Genomic DNA, 20,043 nt, shown 5'->3' with positions numbered 1-20,043 from the left:
TTTTGTTCAAAAAGTGCGTTTTCATTTTAAGAAACTGGAAGCAAATTCATTCATTCTGTGCGAGAGCAAAAATTCACAATAAAATTCTGGCAAGTTTTGCCATACAGTTGTAACGAGTCTGTTAACATGACCTTGACATGACCTTAGCCAGCGTCTACAGCACTGTTCTCCAGAAGGCAGCCATTTTCTCTCTCTACATGATGAGCTATGGTGGGATCCACAAGGCTGTTCAACAGGTCATGATGTCACCTATACCATTTCAGTATGTACCCCATACATGGATGAGTCCCAATAACACAGCCATATCATAGTCAAAGATTGAATGACAATTCAAAAGCTTATATATAATGGTTGCCTTCAACTGCTATAGAGTTCCTAAAGTGCGGCCCCAATTCTTGTTGAGGGAGCATTTATTTGGCACGGTCAACCTTCATGTCTCTGTGTAATGTCACATATCATATCATTCCCGTGGGAACAGTCTGAGACAAAATATACAGCAACAGTTAGAGGGTCCTGTCAGAGAGGTGCAGGCCAACAGTCAGTGAGGAGTCTGCTAGCTTTCCAGTAGTTCAGGCGAGGTGAAGGAGAAGTTACCAAACTCGTCCTGATTGATGGACGGGATGAGGGGGTCATCGATGGGCGTGAGGGTGGGCTCTTCCTGGGTAAAGTCCGGGTCAAAGTTGTTTACATCCTCTGCAGTTTTCTGGAGGGGGATAATGAAGAATTGTTAAAGGCACTACACATTCATCTGCTTTTGAAAAAATGGCCGCATCCCTGAAAATGCTGAAGCAACTGGCAATCATTATGGCAATAGGATTTGTCAGATCCTTTGCTTTTACAACATAATTGTGGCCAAGTTGCTCATTACAACCGTGAGGTAAGACAAAGGCAAACATGACATAGTGTCTACACATTGGCTACATTATCTTGTATGTGTTCACATGTTTTGGGGGCAGGAGGGCGAGTACAGAGGACTGGTCAACAATTTTGTTGAGTGGTGCAACCAGAACCACATGCAACTAAACATTAAAAAACCAAGGAGATGGTGGTGCACTTCAAAAGGAACAAAACACCAATCTCCCCCGTCTCCATTGGGGGTGAGGATGTGGATGTGGTGCAGTCCTGGCTACAAGTATCTGGGAGTGCACTTGGACAATAAACTGGACTGGAGCGGAAACACCGGGGCCATATTCAAGAAGGGCCACAGCCGATTGTACTTCCTGAAGAGGCTCAGGTTCTTTGGCGTGTGTGGACCCATGCTCTACGCGTTCCATCAGTCGGTGGTGGCAAGCGCCCTCTTCGTTGCAGCTGTGTGCTGAGGCAGCAGCATAAAAGCTGCAGACACTAACAGAATAGACAAGCTGCTGAGGAGGGCGGGGTCTGTCCTGGGGACCTGCCTAGAGCCTGTGAGTGTGGTGGCTGAGAGGAGAATGTTGTCCAAACTGCTGACCATCATGGACAATGCCTCTCATCCACTCCATGACACTCTGGCCAGGCAGAGGAGCACGTTCAGCAACAGGCTCATTCTGCCCCCGGTGCACCACAGAGCGGCACAGGAGGTCCTTCCTTCCTGCCCACAGCCATCAGACTCTACAATGCCTCCCTGGGGTAACCTCCCCTACCACCCCACATGGACTGGGTCACTTATTAGTATTATATCATTTACTTGTGTATATTGGTGTGTATAACTATGTTCATTACTGTATTTCTTATTCCTATTCCTATTCTTATTTTATTGCTTGTTGCTGCTGCAACAAAGGAAGTTCCCCTCGGGGATTAATACAAGTAGCTCCCTACCTACCTATACACACACGTTGTTATAAATTAGCCCAGGCGGCGCGTCACTTACGATCCTGGGCTTGAAGGGCGGCTCTAGCTCCCTGCGGTTCAGCTTGTCCCAGTCGATGCCAGTGAAGAAGGCGTGGCTGGTCACAGCGTTCTCCCCACCCTCTGAGGGCACACAGCCCAGACGCCGCGCTGGGTTCTTGGTTAGGAACTGGAGAAACAGAGACATGGGTGAACTCAAAAACACTTTATATTAAAAGAATAAAAAAAGAACCCAGCATCATATCAAGAAAATGTATAACAGATAACATTTTGCGTTATATGAACAGAAACAACATCGACAGAAACAACATCAACAGAAAAAGGATCAAACGGTGTGAAATCAAATATCAAGGGAATGAATGATCTAGATCTGTAATACAAGAGTGAGCAAGTCTTTAGCTTTGGCTGGATCATACTAGCCACTCTGGAGCAATGCCAAACTGGACTAGAGCCAGGATGACATCCCGTCAGTCCCCACCTCGCGCCCGCACATACACGTCACACACACACACACACACACACACACACACACACACACACACACACACACACACACACACACCCTGGAGGAGGTCTAGCACCTCCCACTGTGCTTCACTGGAGGCAGACTAAGTCCAGGAAACTGCAGTTATGTTGCCTCAACTTCCTGGTCACGCGTTATACACCTGCACTTACAGAGTCAACGACAGAACAGTGAATCACTTGTTGGACTCCAGTCCAACACGTGATTCACTCCAGACAACAATTTCTCTGCAACCAAACGTCAGATGCTTGTAGGGTGGGAGAGGCCAGAGGGAGAGGCCAAAACAAAACAAACTCAAAATTAAAAACAGTGTTTCAACCTGGCCTCTGGGGAAGAAACTGAAGAAACAATTAAATGTGTTTGGGACACAGCTCTCTCCTGGGTGAGGAGCCTGCAAACACCTCAAGGCTGCCGGTGACTTTCAGATGGGGCCAAAATAAAGTAACAAGCCTCTCTCTCAGGAGTGACAGGGGCCAGAGCCATGTCCAGATTAACCCACAGACCATGTAGAGCCATGTCCAGATTAACCCACAGACCATGTAGAGCCATGTCCAGATTAAACCTCAGACCATGTAGAGCCATGTCCTGATTAAACCTCAGACCATGTAGAGCCATGTCCTGATTAACCCTCAGACCATGTAGAGCCATGTCCAGATTAACCCACAGACCATGTAGAGCCATGTCCTGATTAAACCTCAGACCATGTAGAGCCATGTCCTGATTAAACCTCAGACCATGTAGAGCCATGTCCTGATTAAACCTCAGACCATGTAGAGCCATGTCCTGATTAACCCACAGACCATGTAGAGCCATGTCCTGATTAACCCACAGACCATGTAGAGCAGACCTGGGCAAAAGTTTTTTTACAGTGCACCTGAATGCAACATGCAAGGTACCCGCTGAATAAGTGTCCAAATATTCATGTCATTCTGGCCAATACTCCACTTCTGTTATAACATTTCAGTCTGGTATGGAATATCTTTCAATAATCTTTATGACTAAAAGGCTAAAAGTAATCTCATGTGTAAGAAATGACTGTTCTACATTGAAGTAAAAATGGAAATAATTAACTTGTTGGTTTTGGATTTATTTAGCTTCAAGAGTGCATTTTTGTTCGTGTGACCCTCAACACAGGCTTTGAGAATCCCGGGCCACTTACTGATACTTATGCTTAAATTAACACACTCATATTCTGGTTTATTTAAAGAAAAACATTTTGGCTAGTGGAAATTCTAATTGGCTGGTAACTTTAAAATATAGCAGCCATATTGGCAGGTGGTCAAAAAAGTTAATGACATAGGAGTGAGTGAGAAAAGGATCAAATATTGGTGTTTAAGACTGAATAATGACATCACAACTGTTAATTTAAAATGAGGTATTCCTCTAAACCTGACTTCAAATGCCCCCAAAAAATTTGCGTTGGCGCCGTTTGGCCCCCAACGCTCAGCAAAATCTGGCGCTCTGGTAGCGAGGACATTTTTTTGTGGTCCTCTCTATCATCAAAGTTCCTGGGTTACGGCATGACAATATTTGTTCGGCCCCCAGCAACAATCTGGGTTTCTCATGTGGCCCCCCATGAAAAATAATTGCCCACCCCTGATGTAGAGCCATGTCCAGATTAACCCACAGACCATGTAGAGCCATGTCGGGGCCGCATGGCTCTACACAGACCATGTAGAGCCATGTCCAGATTAACCCACAGACCATGTAGAGCCATGTCCTGATTAACCCACAGACCATGTAGAGCCATGTCCAGATTAACCCACAGACCATGTAGAGCCATGTCCAGATTAACCCACAGACCATGTAGAGCCATGTCCTGCCTTGAACAACACAGCAGTCTCAGCAAAACTATCCGCACAGGGCAAGAGAGAGAAGACAGGAAAAAAAAAGTGAATGTGGAAAAAGGAAAATGTCACATAAGAAGAGACGGAAAGATGAAGAGGTGGGGATGCACCTAAGTAAAGTGAAGCTAACAGTCAGGTGAGCAGCAGGGGTCAGTCAGTTCATGAGCCATCTGGATTTCTCTGCAACTCCACAAACCACAAAACTGGGGGGGGGGGGGGGGGGGGGCACTGAAGCTCATGCCATCTTTCCATGCCTCCACGTCAGCGGTGCCATCATCCACTCTACTAGACCTGCCATGTCGGCACTGCAGCACAGGGTTAGAGAAAAAGGCATTCTGCACGCTATGCAAAGCAATCAGGCAGGCAGGAGAACAATAGCCTATTTTGATTATCAAATATAAGGCTCATGTCCACCTGGTCGTATTTGCTTTACACAAAGCACTGTGGAGCAGACAATCTTTATTTATTACAAGACTACAAGGAATTTCTGCTTCATGGGATGTGATGGCATCCACTCTCAACAGACCCAAAATCACAACATTGGACTGTTGCATCCTCTCAAAATCCTGGCCTGTTTACTGAACTCTGTGGGCTAGCTTACAGCAATTAGGGAAAACTTAGATCAGAGGCTTTTGGATCAGCCTCCAGTATAAATAGTGCAGCGCCAGCGTTCAAATCCAATCGTGCCACCGACACTTGTCTTTACGTAACGCATGTCGCCGGGGGCAAAGCGGCGAAGGAGCTTTGCACCGGTGCGTCCTCAAGCATGTTGGCAGAACAACGCTAGGAGAAGGGGAGCGGACAGACAGAGCAAAGAAGGGAGGAACAGCGGTAGGAGGGGTGGCTGTATTTATAGCGTGTGCTGTGCCCGGGCAGTGGGCCGCGCCGTAATGTCATTACATAAGAGTCAGGCCCAACAGCCGGCTGGCTGCCATTCATTCTGCAGCCAGTCGGTCTGCAGGACAATAACAAAACCTGATCACAGAAATACACAGTACCACCTTCCACCTTCACTCTCTCACTGTATGCAGCAGCTCTTGCCCTCCACACGTCCAGATCACGGCACTATCATCGCTCAGCTTCTCTCATTAGAGCATCCAACAATGCAGGGAAGTGGACTTTTAGTAACTGTACACTGCTTATTGGTCCCCCAGTCATCCCCCCTTCCCCCCAGTGCTCTAAATGCATCCACGGTGAGAAATCGATTTCCTCTGCCATTAGATCACAGTTAAAAAAAAAGTCACAGGCATTTCCTGCAATTGTATAATGTGAACAATGTGGAGTCCTGTCTGAGAGAGAGGCAACCTGAGGAGTGTAAACTCCCGCCAACGGGATATGACACCTAAAGACCACTACAAATGCATCCGCCCTGCAGTCACATTTACTACAGTTAACCTATAATTAAGCCTCAATCCAAAACTGATAGAAGGCATAAAACTGATAACGATCTCCTTTTTGAGGAGGGATCGGGTGGGATTGAAACAGATCGTCCTCAGGGTATCTCAGATCGTCCTCAGAGTATCTCAGTCCTTCATTAAGAAAACAAAGCACGACTCTCATGGCACATTCAGATGAGGGGGGTTGGTGGTCATTCGGTGGGTCAAGGACTTTCAGGTCATCACGGCCCTTCAAAATGACAAGAGGCTCAAGCCAGGCTTAACACAGCTCTTCAGAATGACAAGACGCTCAAGCTGGGCTACATGCGGCGTCATGCGTAGTGACCACAGTATTTGTTTTCAGTGAGGGGGAGTGATGTGGGGAGTGGACGGGGAACTGTATAAAAACTGAAAAATGTGTTGAAATCTATTATTAACGCTGCCACGGCGGAGTTGGCTGGAGGATGTTTTCACTCCTGTTTGTCTGCAGGATATCTCAAAAAGTTATGAATGGATTTGCACGAAACGTAGCAGAAAGGTTGGTCATGGGCCAACTTAGAAGTGACACTGGCCAAAAGGGGGCGTGGCCAATCACAAAAAGGCGCGTAACCTCCACACGGATTCACCTAACACCACAAAACTTGGCAGAAAGGTTGGTCATAAGCCAAGGGCGAACTGATTAATTTGCTGTAATGTTAATATGTTGAAACAAAAGTTATCCCTTAATTACAGAGAGGGATGGGCAAACGACATATGGTCTAAACCTAAGCTTAGATCATATGTTCAGATGAAGCAGCGTTTTGGTCCTGAGCCCTATGTCACTTCCTTTCTAACCAGAAACCAGAGGTCTTTATGTGCTCAGCTGAGAATTGGTATTCTGCCTCTTGCCATTGAAGTAGGGCGGTTCACAGCTATACCAGAAGAGAACAGGATATGCAATGTTTGTGATCTAAAGGATGTTGAAAATGAGTTTCATTTCATGTTTTATTGTACTTTATATGATGATTTGAGGATTTCCTTATTTGACGAAATGCAAAAGCAAAGACCTGAGCTCTTCTGGGCAGATGATGGCCAGAAGTTGGAGTGGTTGTTTAAGACTGAGGTATTTAAGACTGCTAACTTTATCTCTAGGGCCTGGAATAGAAGGCAAGCACAGCTCTTTAAGTAGGTTCAGGTAGTGGTTTTCATGCTGTACAACTTTACTGTATGTATTTTGGGTGTTTTCTGTTGGTTTTATGTTTTGATCATTGTTTGTTTAAATGATGAACAGTAAAAGTGTCCTGTAAGCCCATGTGGGCTGGGCTTCATTCGAAGCATGACACTTAAATAAAGAAAATCAATCAATCAATCATGATTAACTTTTCATGCCCACGAGCCAAAAGGGGGCGTGGCAATGTTCATGGCCAATCACAAAAAGGCGCTTCCAGTAACTTCCAACTTCCACACAGATTCACGTAACACCATGAAACTTTGTAGTAGTTCATCATGGGCCAACTTAGAAATGATTAACTTTCCACACCCACTGGCCAAAAGGGGGTGTGGCAATGGGCATGTCCAATCACAGAAAGGCGCCTAACTTCCAAACAGATTCGCGTAACACCACAAAACTTTGTAGAAAGGCTGGTCATGGGCCAAGGACGGACGGATTAACTGATCTACATAACACGCCGTGGCGGAGGTATGCACTCTACCGAGTGACCGTCTAGTATATCCTGAATCCAAGACTGAACATAAAAGTGAGGGTGGACTCACAGCTTTGAGTATATTCACAGCTTCAGTGCCGAGCCAGGAGGCATAAACGATCTCCTCGTTGAGGATGGATTCAAACAGATCGTCCTCGTTCTCCGCCTCAAAGGGGGCGTGTCCTGACAGCATCTCGTACAACAGCACCCCCAGAGCCCACCAATCAACAGAGGGTCCATACAGCATCTCCTGGAGGATCTGTGGAAGCAAATCACATTATACCAACAAATTAGCCATCTTACTATGCGTTCACACCAAACGGGAATTTGCTCATTTCATGCTGCGAAATGACATACAAAGTCAATGCAAATACACAAGGACCGGTTTCGCCCCGGGTGCCGTGAATGAAGCGAAATGTCGCAGTGCGAATCAGGGTGGGAATTTCACGGAGGCCATGCCTGCCATTGCCCCTCCCACTCTCCGTGATGCCCTGAGATTCCTACGGCCACCTTGGCAGCTGTGCGCTGCTACCATCCTACTGTCAGCTGCTTTAAAAGCATCCGTGGTCTCAGTTTAATGTAGCCTAAGCAAAGGATGTCTATTTGGCTCATTTCATAAAAATCGCTCTTCCCAATGTGCCCTGACATGTGGCCTTGTGCCCTAAAAAAAGTGTGAGGCCGAAGGCCAAACGACCTTGCCCCTAATATGATTCCCACCCTGGTGCGAATGCTCACCGGTTGAAATTGTTCAACTTTGGCAAATAATTCACGCTGTCAAACTCACTAAAGTGATGAGTAATTAGTCTTCTCGGGGAGCTTAATGGCAAACTGGAAACCGTGGCATGATGTTCAGTTAGTGTGTGTGTGTGTGTGTGTGGGGGGGGGGGGGGGTTTAACGTGCTATAAATGGGGCGCACTGTGGACCAAGTGTAGAGGATGGCAAAGAAGCCATTCATACTGTACATAGTCATAAATAAAGCTCTGAAAAGCTCTCCACACAAACATTAACACACACTGCAGAGCATCTCAGTCCCTCATTAAGAAAACAAAGCACGTCTCTCATGATGCATTCAGATGAGGGGGGTCATTCAGATGAGGGCGGTCATTCAGATGAGGGCGGTCATTCAGATGAGGGCGGTCAGGGACTTTCGGGTCAACACGGCCCTTCAGAACAGCAAGAGGCTCAAGCTGGGCTTTAGCTCAAATCCACACAGGTGTGCTGCTTTGTAGTGCCGAGTCATGAGCAGTGACCACAGTGTTTGATTTGAGTGAGGTGAGGTGAGTGATGTGGGGAGAGGATGGGATTTGGGACTGTATCAAAACTGAAAAATTAGTTGGATCATAGACGTGGTGGATAAAGGATCTCACCAGCTTTGGTATTAATAGTTATGAGTCTTGGTGCACACTGTGTGTGTGTGTGTGTGTGTGTGTGTGTGTGTGTGTGTGTGTTACTATAAGTGATGTTGTTCAGTAGGAGGGTAGAAACTGACCTCGGGAGCGATGTAATCAGGGGTGCCGCAGAACGTCCCGGTGGCCACGCCCTCAAACATGCCCTCCTTACACATGCCAAAGTCTGCCAGCTTACAATGGCCGTCTTTGTCAAGAAGAACATTGTCCAACTTTAGATCCCTAGAAGGCAAGACAGAAACACAGCGAAACAGAAACAGTGAGATATTTCTATTCAGGAACGTTTAATCCAGCACACAGAAACACATCATTTTCGGAATCCTAGTATAGGCCTGAAGCCAATCAGACACTAAAATTCAATTGTCCAAAGGCTGTCTTCACTAAAATCAGTTTGTGCACAAGTCTCCTGTCGCACCCTGTCAGTGGGGCTTATAAATATATCTGGAGGTGGGCGAAATTGGTGGTGTGGGAGAAACACAGAAAAGGCCAGCGAAGCTTCTCTGGCAGCAGGAGACACTTCTGAACTGACAAACAGACGCCTGCCTGACCAAAAGCAGCCAGGAAAACTCTGACATATGCAAATGTCCAGTTGGGCTGGGGAGAAGGGAGAAGCCCTCTAATGTCAATATTTACCTATAAGTGAAGAGAATTCCCCAGACAGCCAGTAGAAGGATCAGGTGCTGGTCGGTTGCAGGAACATCATGAATCAAGATAGAACTTAACCACCGCACACTGGAATGACTTTACTGTGATTTATTGGCGAACAACGCCTTTCGCAAATAGCTTCATCAGGTTCGCTCAATCGCTCGATTGAGAGAACCTGAGGAAGCTATCCGTGAAACGTCAATAGCTCGATCGCTCAATCGCTCGCTCAATCAGTAAAGTCATTCCAGTGTGCGGTGGTTAATTTCTATGTTGAGAAATAGACAGAAAGATAGAAAATTAACCACCGCACACTGGAATAAGTTTACTGTGATTTATTGGCGAACAAGCTTCATCAGGTTCGCTCAATGAATCGCTCGATTGAGCGAACCTGATGAAGCCGTCCACGAAACGCACTGTTCACCAATAAATCGCAGTAAAGTCATTCCAGTGTGCGGCAGTTAATTTCTTTCTTGAATCAAAATATTGACCTGTCAGATTGGAACGTGAAGAGGACTTCCAACAAGACATTAACTAGAACAAATAATGTGGCCACAATTGCTCTTGCTGTCCGTCGTTACTGGGAAAGGCAATATACTCGCTATTAGCTAATGTTGTTACGTGGAAGCAGATCCAATTTACTGCATGATGGGAGTACATAGATGGGAATTGTGGCAATTGTATCCTTTATGTTGCCCAATTGATGAATGACCAACACGAACTGACAAGAATCATCTATGCATCTTAGAGGCCATTTACACCTGGCAGTAACATGCATTTTCTGTCATCAGATTGCAATCAGATTGTGCTTAACCACTTGAAAGTACAGGTGTAAACGCCACACATTGAAGACGGATTGCAATCTGATCGGCCAAACCACCTCCGGAGGTGGTCAGGGATGCATTGTGTACACATTGAACACAAGTGTAAATGCAATGTGTCCTCTCAAACTGCATACAGCAACTGTATGCAGATTGAGAGGACACCCATTTTGGGTGATCAGATTGCAATCAGATTGCAACCCATTTTGGGTGATCAGATTGCAATCTGATCACCAAAAACACATGTTAACGCCAGGTGTAAATGGTAAATGGTAAATTTACCAGGTGTAAATGAAATGAGGCTAATGTGGTCAAGCACTATCTGATTGCAATCTGATGACAGAAAACGCATGTTAATGCCAGGTGTAAATGGCCTCATAGTGAAAGCAACTCAATAATAATATTACCACCCAAAAATGTGTGGTAATATTCAGTGGAAGTACCTTCCCACTGAGTGTGAAGGAAGTGAAAGCTCCGCCCCTCTACTCATGCAAGGTGGAGCCTTTGTCATCTGACATAGCGTTTAACCAGCCTGGTGTTGTGCTGGAGTTCAGCTTTAATCTAATCTAATCAGCTGTTACGGTGTTATGGCCCAGGGAGACAGTTACAGGAACAGAGAAAGACTGAAAGTGAAAGAGGCGTACAGGCAGCCGAGCCAGCAACATTGCTGGTTGGATTAATCTGGTTTGCTCTCCCCTGCAGTAAGCTGATTGTGTAACACTGACTCAGATGCTCATAGTGCCGGAGCCTCACGGCCGAACAAACGGGCCAAACAGCGGCAAGTCCACTGCTAACATGTGATGGCCATTCAGCCATAGACATGCTAGGGCTTAATAACCTGGATATAAAATAACTTCTGACAATGGAGGCCTAAGTCATTTTTTTGTATCGTGTTGACAGGTATTATAATACCACATTAAAATAGATTTTCTGGTTAAGTAGCTATCTCTGTCCTGACCCCAGTCAGTCACATGGCCATTTAGTAACTGCTTTCATGCTCCAAAGCAGTAGTGTACACATTTCTAGCATAGGTGGCCTCAGTGGGAACTGCACCCCTAACCTCGGCAGCTTTAGTGCCACACTTTCATCATTGTGCTATGTCTCCACAATGTCCCCACCCAAATAAGTCCTGTACCCTCTCCTCAATCATCAATGTCCTCACACTCGACAGACTTTGAACCTCTTTCTATGGGAAGCGGGTCAGTTGGACAGTGTGATGTAGGCTATAACAAATTATGAAATGCTGAACTGGCTAGAAAGCTCACAATGAGCTATGGGTTTGTATTTGCAGGGGTCTAAATACACACCAGGAAAGTACATTTATCTCAAGCAGACCTACACGCCACATTTAGAGGGAATATAGATAGTATAAAAGTTATGGTCTAAGTGGTTTTGAATAAAACCACAGAAAACAACAACACATTTATTATGACGGGGAACAGAACGGACAGTATTCTCCTCTATACTGCAACTTCTGCAAGAAAGACTGACTCAGTACTGTAAGTAAGAGGTACAGTTGCAATGAGAGGGAAGCAGAACTTCCTAAGAAGAGAAGGAGGAAGTGTTGAAGCACTGTGACGCACAGAGACTGTGGTTAGACAATAAACCTACCATCCTGACAAACTACCGTGTCTTTTGAAATCTATGCAAAGACACAGAAAGAGTTTTACATTATATATAATGATATATATTATATAATGATAACCTAGTCATATGGCATTCAAGGCTATAGTTACATGATTCAAAGGATCTTTTATATATTTATACATTCATTTATTTATTTATTATTTATTTCTATATTTATTATTTATTTATATATTTATTTATATTTATATTTATGATAAAAAGTGGTTAAGGAAGGCATTGTCAAATTTGATTTTGTTAGAGCAGCTCAATTTAAACTCCTTTTGATGAATACATTTTTAACTAAGCTATATGTATTTGCAAAATATCCTGAGGAACATTATTTGTATCCTGAGCCATAGTATCTTTGAAATCAAAAAACACCTTTAAACTACTTCCATAAGTGATCAGTGCCAGTAGGAAACAGACACACGGTAGCACTAATGACAGGAGTTGTATTAACCCTGACAGACTGTGGCTTCTCCATATCGAAGCAACCCTTTACCTGAAGACCAGGGCACAGACTGAGAGATACCGCTAATAAGTTAAGTCATGAGAAAGCAATCATGTTACATAACACAGTCACAGACTGAGGCTACAGCTTTGTCCAACAAGCTGTACACTTCTTAAGACAGAGAGCTGCTAATAGCCCAGTTATTTCAGTTCTACCATTCAATCTGTGGCTGGCATGTCAGGCTAAGAGTCATGCTGTGTGGTGGGTGCTGACATGGAACACACGCATCTAAATATAACTCGGCATTTACCGTTCACTCTCTGTGCCGCCACTCAAAGCAGACAACAGCATCCTAAAAAGGACTAAACCGCTCCACACGTACACTGGTGTTGGGGGTAGGGATGTTCGATATTCGGCTTTTTACCGATATCCGATATCCGATAATGTCCAACTCTTAATTTCCGATACCGATATCAACCGATATCAACTGATACCGATATAAGCGGGCTTTTTTTCCACCAAAATTTCACGTAACAAGTTACATAATGTAGCTTAATGTAGCTGAAGAGTTTAATATATAATATGCATGTTGTGTTAAAGTTGTAAGTGTTAGAGAAGCGAGCTTGTGACCAGAAGGTCGTCGGTTCAACCCCCGGGACCGGCAGGATAAATCTGGGTGGGGAAAGTGAAAAGTCAGCGCTTGCCCCTCCCTCATTACCACCACTGAGGTGCCCTTGAGCAAGGCCCTTAACCCCAACCGTTCCAGTGGAGCTGCTCAGTGGCCAACAGATCAGACTGTGGTTGTACTGGTCAGCTTCCAGGTATGAATGTGTGTGTGAATGTGAACAGGGCACTCCTGAAAAAGAGAGCATTGCTCTCAGTGAGACTCCCCCTGTATTAAAAAAAAAAAAAAAAAAAAAAAAAAATATCGGCATGAAAACCGATACCAATATTTTCCGATATCGATTTTTTAATGCTAATATCGGCCGATAATATCGGTAGGCCGATAATATCGGACATCCCTAGTTGGGGGGCTTGACCAGCCATGGGACCAGCTTCAATCACCTCAACTTCAGCTCAAAGAACATGCTTAAATATCTGAGGCTGGGATAGGAGCTATACTACGATTAACGATTATTAATCCATGAATGTTTCATGTGAAATTCTATTATTAAAGGAGCAGTTTTCTGCCAAATGAAAATTCTGCCAATGCTGTAGTCAGCACTCTGGGAGGAGACGCTGCCTTCTGCTGTAGGGTTTGTGCACAACCAGAGAATTGCCAGTGAGGAAAATATAATAAACAATGAGGGCAATATTGGATGTTTGGACCCATGGTGCAAAACACTTGAATTATGCACGAGTTTGGAAGAATATATTGGACAAATATATTGGACATTTTCTACTTTTTGGAGCTGTAAAAAGATTAATTTCAATAGTTTGGGAGAAGGCTGAGACGGTCCCATGAGCTTCAAAGTAGCTTCGATTGACATGGGGATGAGTAGATAAGGACTGCATTTTAATTTTAGGGTGAACTATTACTTTATTATATATATATTATATTAGCATATAGATTAAATAGATTGGGAAGGGGCATGCTTAAAAGCACAACAAAATACAATCAATACAAGACTGAAGTTATTGCAATATAAATGGTTATTGCAGACTTATATCACCCCTGTAAAATTGAATAAAATTTCCCCCCACATTCCAAATAGTTGTTATAAATGCTTAGAAGAAAACGGAACATTATTTCACTGTGTTTGGGAGTGCTCAAAGGTGCAGTCATTTTGGGGAGATATTATGCTGCAGAACATATCCCAGATGGTGGGTAAGGAGGTTCCCCTCCAAGCAAAGCTATGTATTTTGGGTAGACATCCATTGAACTTATCTGTTAATTCTAAGCAGTCAATGCTGATACATTTCAGACTTCTTCAGGCCAGGATAATGATTGCTTTCTTTTGGAAGAATATGCAAATGTGAGCTTGTGGTTGAAGGAGATTGCAGCCTGTCTTGCTAGAGGTACGTATATTGTGAGAGGAAAAGGACAATTTATCAAGCTATGGAAACCTTTCTTAGAATTTTTAGAAAACGAGACTATCCAACTATCATGAATGTCATGATTCGCTTCTGCTGCCATTTGTCATTTATATATTTTTGTTTGTGTGTGTTTCTCCTTTCTTTACATTTTTTCCACTTGTTTGATTATCTTTTCTATGTGTGAAAAATCCCATTAAAATTAAATTAATTAAAATAAAATAAAAGGATTCCTGTTTCCTGTAAGCTGTGGCGGACACAGCAGGTTTATAGCTGTATGTGTGCCTAACTGTTCCCCACCTATAGATGATGCCTTTGGTGTGCAGGAACATGAGAGCGGAGGTGATCTCCGCTGTGTAGAAACACGCTCTGGCCTCTTCAAACTTCCTGGATTTCTGGATATGGAACATAAGGTCGCCACCATTCACAAACTCCATCACAAAGAAAAGGCGGTCCTGCAACACACAAGAGTAGTCATATTAAGGCATGGGCACACCCACACGTGTGCACACAAACCACAGCAGCTTCACAAAACCTCCCATGTTACAGTCCAAGCAAACGTGACCAAGACACACGGTCAGCACTCTGGCAGGAGTGGCCTTCTGCTGTAGGGTTTGTGCGCAACCAGAGAATTGCCAGTGATGAAAATATAATAAACAATGAGGGCAATATTGGATGTTGCCTGCGTCAATGAAGAGTGATGACAAACACATCATCCACTTGTCAGGAATTTCACAATTCCATATAACTGACTCATTGCCAACTGTCCACAGTTTTGAAGGTCAGCAGGGCAAAAACATGCTCATGGCTGATCAAATCCATAACTCTTTTTTCTCATTACAGCCTATGGTCGATGTATGTGTTCTAGATAACAGATTAATGATAGAAATAATGGGAGCCTGGGGAAAACAAACACTGCGGCGGCAGGACACGATGTACAGTTCTGGTCATAAAGCTCCCTGAAGCCATCAGGACAGGCAGGAAAGCTATAGTGACCCCGTTTAGCTGCTCTGCTTTAGACTGGTCCGCTGTTTACCTGCTGTGCTGAGATTACATTTGTGGTCCATAATAATATGTTTTCCACAAGTGTCAGAACAGGGCACAGTATGTCTGTGTGTGGTCTAGCTATACAGCTGAGTGTATATTTAAAAGGTCAACAATGATACTAATATTAATATTACACTTCAATGTTAAACCACAGATAATTGTAAAGTTGATGTTTTCGTAGCACTTTTCCAAATGAAAATCCCCTCCAAATGAAACAGAAAATAGCAAGCCACATGTCGGAGAGATGTCATTGAGTGTGCTTAAGAAAAGGGTAGAGAGATACATGTCATTGAGTGTGCTTAAGAAAAGGGTAGAGAGATACATGTCATTGAGTGTGCTTAAGAAAAGGGTAGAGAGATACATGTCATTGAGTGTGCTTAAGAAAAGGGTAGAGAGATACATAGGTGTCTAGACTCTAAAACAGCGGTTTTCAAACTGTGAGAAACTCCCCTGGGGGGGGGGGGCGCGAGAGAGCTTCAGGGGAGGCGCAACATGATGGGGGGGAAAAACAGAAGAGGGAGGAAAAAAATGAACTCTGGTAGTTAACTTGGGCTATGCCTGCTGTGGTGGAGCAAAATCAAATGTTATTTAGTACCTATGGGAGAGGAGACAGCGTCTGGTGCGAGCAGAAAACGGAGGATAACCCTGATTATTTATGGTTTTGGATTTACATTGTTTGGTCCCGAGGACACTCCCCTGCCACAGCCCATAGTGTGTGCTCTGTAAAGAGGTGCTGTATCCCCGACCTCTCCAAAAAGGCTATAAAAGTCATCATCCCCTTCAGCTCAACATACCTGTGTGAGTGCGGGTTTTCCACATTGACCATGTTTAAAAGCAAGTACCAGTAAAGACTGCAGGTAGAGGATGATCTGCGTTTATTCCTTTGTACAGTGTACATCACTCGTATATGCACATCAAAGACGCAGACTCATAGTTCCCATTAAAGTAGGGGGTGACTGAGCAAAATAAAGAGGCAAAATGGATCAGATTATTGCCGGGAGCACATGTAAAGGATTTATGCATGCACAGTGTTGAGACATTGATAGGAAAAGCAACGCTATGGTGCGCAGATATTGTCGAGAGCGCACATAAGGATTTAAGCACAATGGGTGAGACAGCTATGAAAACTTTAAAGCAGCTGTCTCGCCCATCATCACTAGTGCACAGTGATGATGTTTGAAACAAGAAAAATAAAATCTTAAAAAGTAACGATAAAGATGTTTACAACATTTTCGCAACTCATTTTTATGCCTGAGTGGAATGTGAACATACAACAATAATATTTTTTTCTTTTCTTTGGGGGTGGGGGAGGCGCAGCTGTCTACATGTTCTCTCAGGGGAGGCTCACTCTGCACTTTGAAAACCCCTGCTCTAAAGGAAAGAAGAGCTGCACTGATGGAACAAAGGTTAGTCATTTAACAGTGTACATGTGACCGTGCGTCTGGGTCAAGGAGCTGCATCAAGTCAATCCTTCACTCAGCGCTGCTCTATTTTGATGCACAGTGAAGTAGGCCAGCGGAGGTTCACACATCTAAAGCAGATTAGCCGACCAGGCAATAATATCTCTGGCATGCTGAGGTTATTTTGCTCCCTCAGACCATCTCACTTCATTCTTTCGCTGCAGACCAGACTGACACATGACTGGGAAACTGCTGCCACCTGCTGAGCATTTTATGTACTGCAACAGCAAGACAAAATCTGCTCCAGAATCAAAATGACCAAATCACAATGCCATGATATTCACTAACACACACTGCACAATCAGTTTATAGTACAGCAATTTATGTCAATTATTATTGTCCAATGGACATCAACACTGACAATGGAATATGATCATGGTAGGTTGCCATCAACCCTCATAAATCGCTGTATGATAAACTGCCCTTAAAGCATAGTGCTGGCCAAATAGTGCTGGCCAAAAACAAACACCTGTGCCTGCCATGATTATGCATGTAAATTATATGTAAATGTCATTAATTTGACCACATTGAATAAATTGTATTTGTTGGTAAAGCCATGCGAATCGAGATTGCCACACCAACTCCCTGTGCAGCACATAAGATTCATTGAAAGGTGAGGTAAGGACTTTGCACATTGTCACCAGCAAGTCAGGCAAGCTCAGATCACGCAACGCTCCAAATATAGAGGGTGTTTTATCGTGCAAGGGTGCCAGGCATTGCGTGCAAGGCTTGTGAATAGGGCTTTCAGCTGAAGCATTCAATTAGCGCTTACATGGTGATGATCTTTGCTGACTTGTCTGATTGGAAGTAAATTGATGTGGGTAAAGTTCTTAGTGAAAAAGACAAAAACTCAACCAGCGTTGTAGTCGAGTCGGTCTCGGATCAGAGTCCTGGACTCGTTTTCAGGACTCGTGACTCGATTGGGACTTGAGGACTGATGACTCTGACTTGGACTCTGACTCAAGCATTCATGCATTCAGATTCAGAAGTTGGAGACGAGAACTCGGACTTGTGAATTGATAAAGACTTATTTTTGTTTTTGTTAGTAATAGGCCCAAATAATTTGGCACACATAACATTTTGTGCAAGGGCATGTACGTGTGTTCCATCGACATGCGAATTCACGTTCATGGTCAGTAACTCCAGACTCGGCTCAGGTAATGGGGACTCGACTGACTCTTCTTTGCTGACTCGGACTCGAGACTCGACTTGGACTCGAGATATAGTGACTTGACTACAACACTGCTCTAAGCTCAAGAAACTGAGGTGCAAAAAATGCATAGATTGCCCTGGCAAAGCAAACTTAGTGACTATGGAACTGTGTGTGTGTGTGTGTGTGTGTGTGTGTGTGTGTGTACTGACTGGTGTCTGGAAACAGCAGTATAACTGTGTGAGGTAGGGGTGACAGCGGGCCAGTGACAGCACCCTCTTCTCCGTCATGGTACACTCCACATCATCGTCCTGCAGAATGATGTCCTTCTTCAGCACCTTGACCGCAAAGACACGCTCTTTACCGTTCAGCCTCGCCAGCATCACCTGTGGAGGCAACGTGGAGGCAACACACACACACACACACACACACACACACACACACACACACACACACGTGTCACAATGTGTCAATAGATAGGAATTCACCGGTTTCCCCAAATGTTTTGTTGCCTTCATGCCATTCCCAGCTCCTAATCAGGATGAATAAGTCTCATTCCAAAACAAGATATCCCCGCCTTCTCTTAAAAAATAACTGCTGGCATAAGAGTACTTATTTGGCCAAACTACAATTGCCTAAAGCTGCTGGTGGTTTAGATCTCCCAAATGTGAAATGGTATCAGGCAGCTGCACATTTAAGGTTTATGGCTGAGTGGCTGAGGGGAGACCAGTCCTCTATATGGCTAGATGTTGAAGCCGCTCAGTGTGATTGTCCGCTCAGAAACCTGTTATTTCTTAGAAACCTTGCCTCAGTAAAAAGCCTGTGTAAAAACCCAATTGTTATTAATACTCTAAAGGCATGGAAATTGGTTAGATCGATGGAGGGCCGAACCAAACTAACATCACCTCTTACTTCAATTCAGGGGAACCCTGACTTCCCTCCAGGTCTTAGTGACCTTGGTTTTAACATTTGGAAGGATAGGGGGCTACTAGTTTTAGGGGATTTATTTGATGGCCCTATCCTGATGTCCTTTAACCAGTTACGGCAAAAATATAATTTGTCACACCAAAATTTCTTTCGGTTTCTGCAAGTGAGGGACTTCATACTCCGGCGTACAACATTAACAACAAATATAGAAGCCTCTGAGGTCGAAAGGGTACTTTCACTTGGTCCAAGTAAAGGTTTTATTGGTTTTCTTTATAGCTTATTAAGGTCTACCTCTACTCTGAACACCCTGGCCACCAAGCAGATATGGGAGAGGGACCTTGAGGTGGAGATTGATGACGAGGACTGGTGTGATATATTTGATAATGCCAAAAGAATTTCTGTGTGCAACAGACTGTGGTCGATGCAGCTAAGAATTATACATAGATTGCAAATATCACCCAGCCTTCGTCATAAAATGAATGCTAGCCTGTCTCCCCTCTGCCTTAAGTGTAAGATAGAGGTGGGAGATTACACTCACTGCATATGGTCATGTCCTAAGATAGAACGATACTGGTCAGACATAGTGCAGCAGTTGAGTGTCATCTTTGGTGTGGAGTTGGACCCAGACCCTGTCAGCCTTATTCTTGGTCTTCCCCATAAGAAACTCGTTTATAAACATCACAAACGGCTATTTAATTTATTAACTTTTGCTGCTAGAAAAAATATTCTTTTATTTTGGATTAAAGACAAACCTCCAACAAAGAGGAACTGGCACCAGATAATCATGCAGCTTATGCCTCTGGAGTTCATGACATGTATGCTGCACTCAACAACCGATGTCTTTTATAAAGTGTGGGAGCCCTACCTGAAATATATCGACCCTAACCTAGCAGAGACACTGACTATTGGATACCTCAACCGAAGTGATACTGCCAGCTGAGTACTGCCTTTTGCCTTGTACATCTAATTTAATTTAATTTAATTTAATTTATTTTATCGTATTCTCATTCATCTGTCCATTCTTTTCTTCATTGTTGTCCACATCTGTGTCTTTGTGAAGTGTTTAAGCTGCCCTGTCTTTTTGTTTTTGTTTTTTGTCTTTGTCGTTGTCTTGTCTTGTAAAATTTAAAATTGAATAAAAATATTATTGAAAAAAAAAAAAAAAAAAAAAAAGAGTACTTATTTAATACAATAAAGTTAAGTAACATCTTTCCTTAAAAAAC

The 20,043-nt window shown here is 43.9% G+C and overlaps 1 protein-coding gene across 2 annotated transcripts in view; it reads right to left on the bottom strand.

Annotated features, from left to right (window-relative positions):
- The window catches only part of prkcha (protein kinase C, eta, a), a 43,175-nt gene continuing 23,132 nt past the window's right edge, over positions 1 to 20,043 (bottom strand). The window contains exons 9-14 of one of the 2 annotated variants that reach the window (XM_083632735.1): positions 18,106 to 18,279; positions 14,537 to 14,691; positions 8,746 to 8,884; positions 7,326 to 7,514; positions 1,850 to 1,996; positions 1 to 703 (exon numbers count right to left, since the gene is read on the bottom strand). In XM_083632735.1, coding sequence (XP_083488861.1) covers positions 554 to 703; positions 1,850 to 1,996; positions 7,326 to 7,514; positions 8,746 to 8,884; positions 14,537 to 14,691; positions 18,106 to 18,279 — 954 coding nt within the window. In that variant the 3' untranslated portion in view covers positions 1 to 553. The remainder of the gene's footprint in view (positions 704 to 1,849; positions 1,997 to 7,325; positions 7,515 to 8,745; positions 8,885 to 14,536; positions 14,692 to 18,105; positions 18,280 to 20,043) is intronic. The other variant, XM_083632736.1, reaches the window with a different exon arrangement.

Source organism: Poromitra crassiceps, assembly GCF_964638095.1.
Source record: "Poromitra crassiceps genome assembly, chromosome: 3".
NCBI classification, from domain to species: Eukaryota; Metazoa; Chordata; class Actinopteri; order Beryciformes; family Melamphaidae; genus Poromitra; species Poromitra crassiceps.
This window is presented reverse-complemented; position numbering and strand designations above follow the sequence as displayed.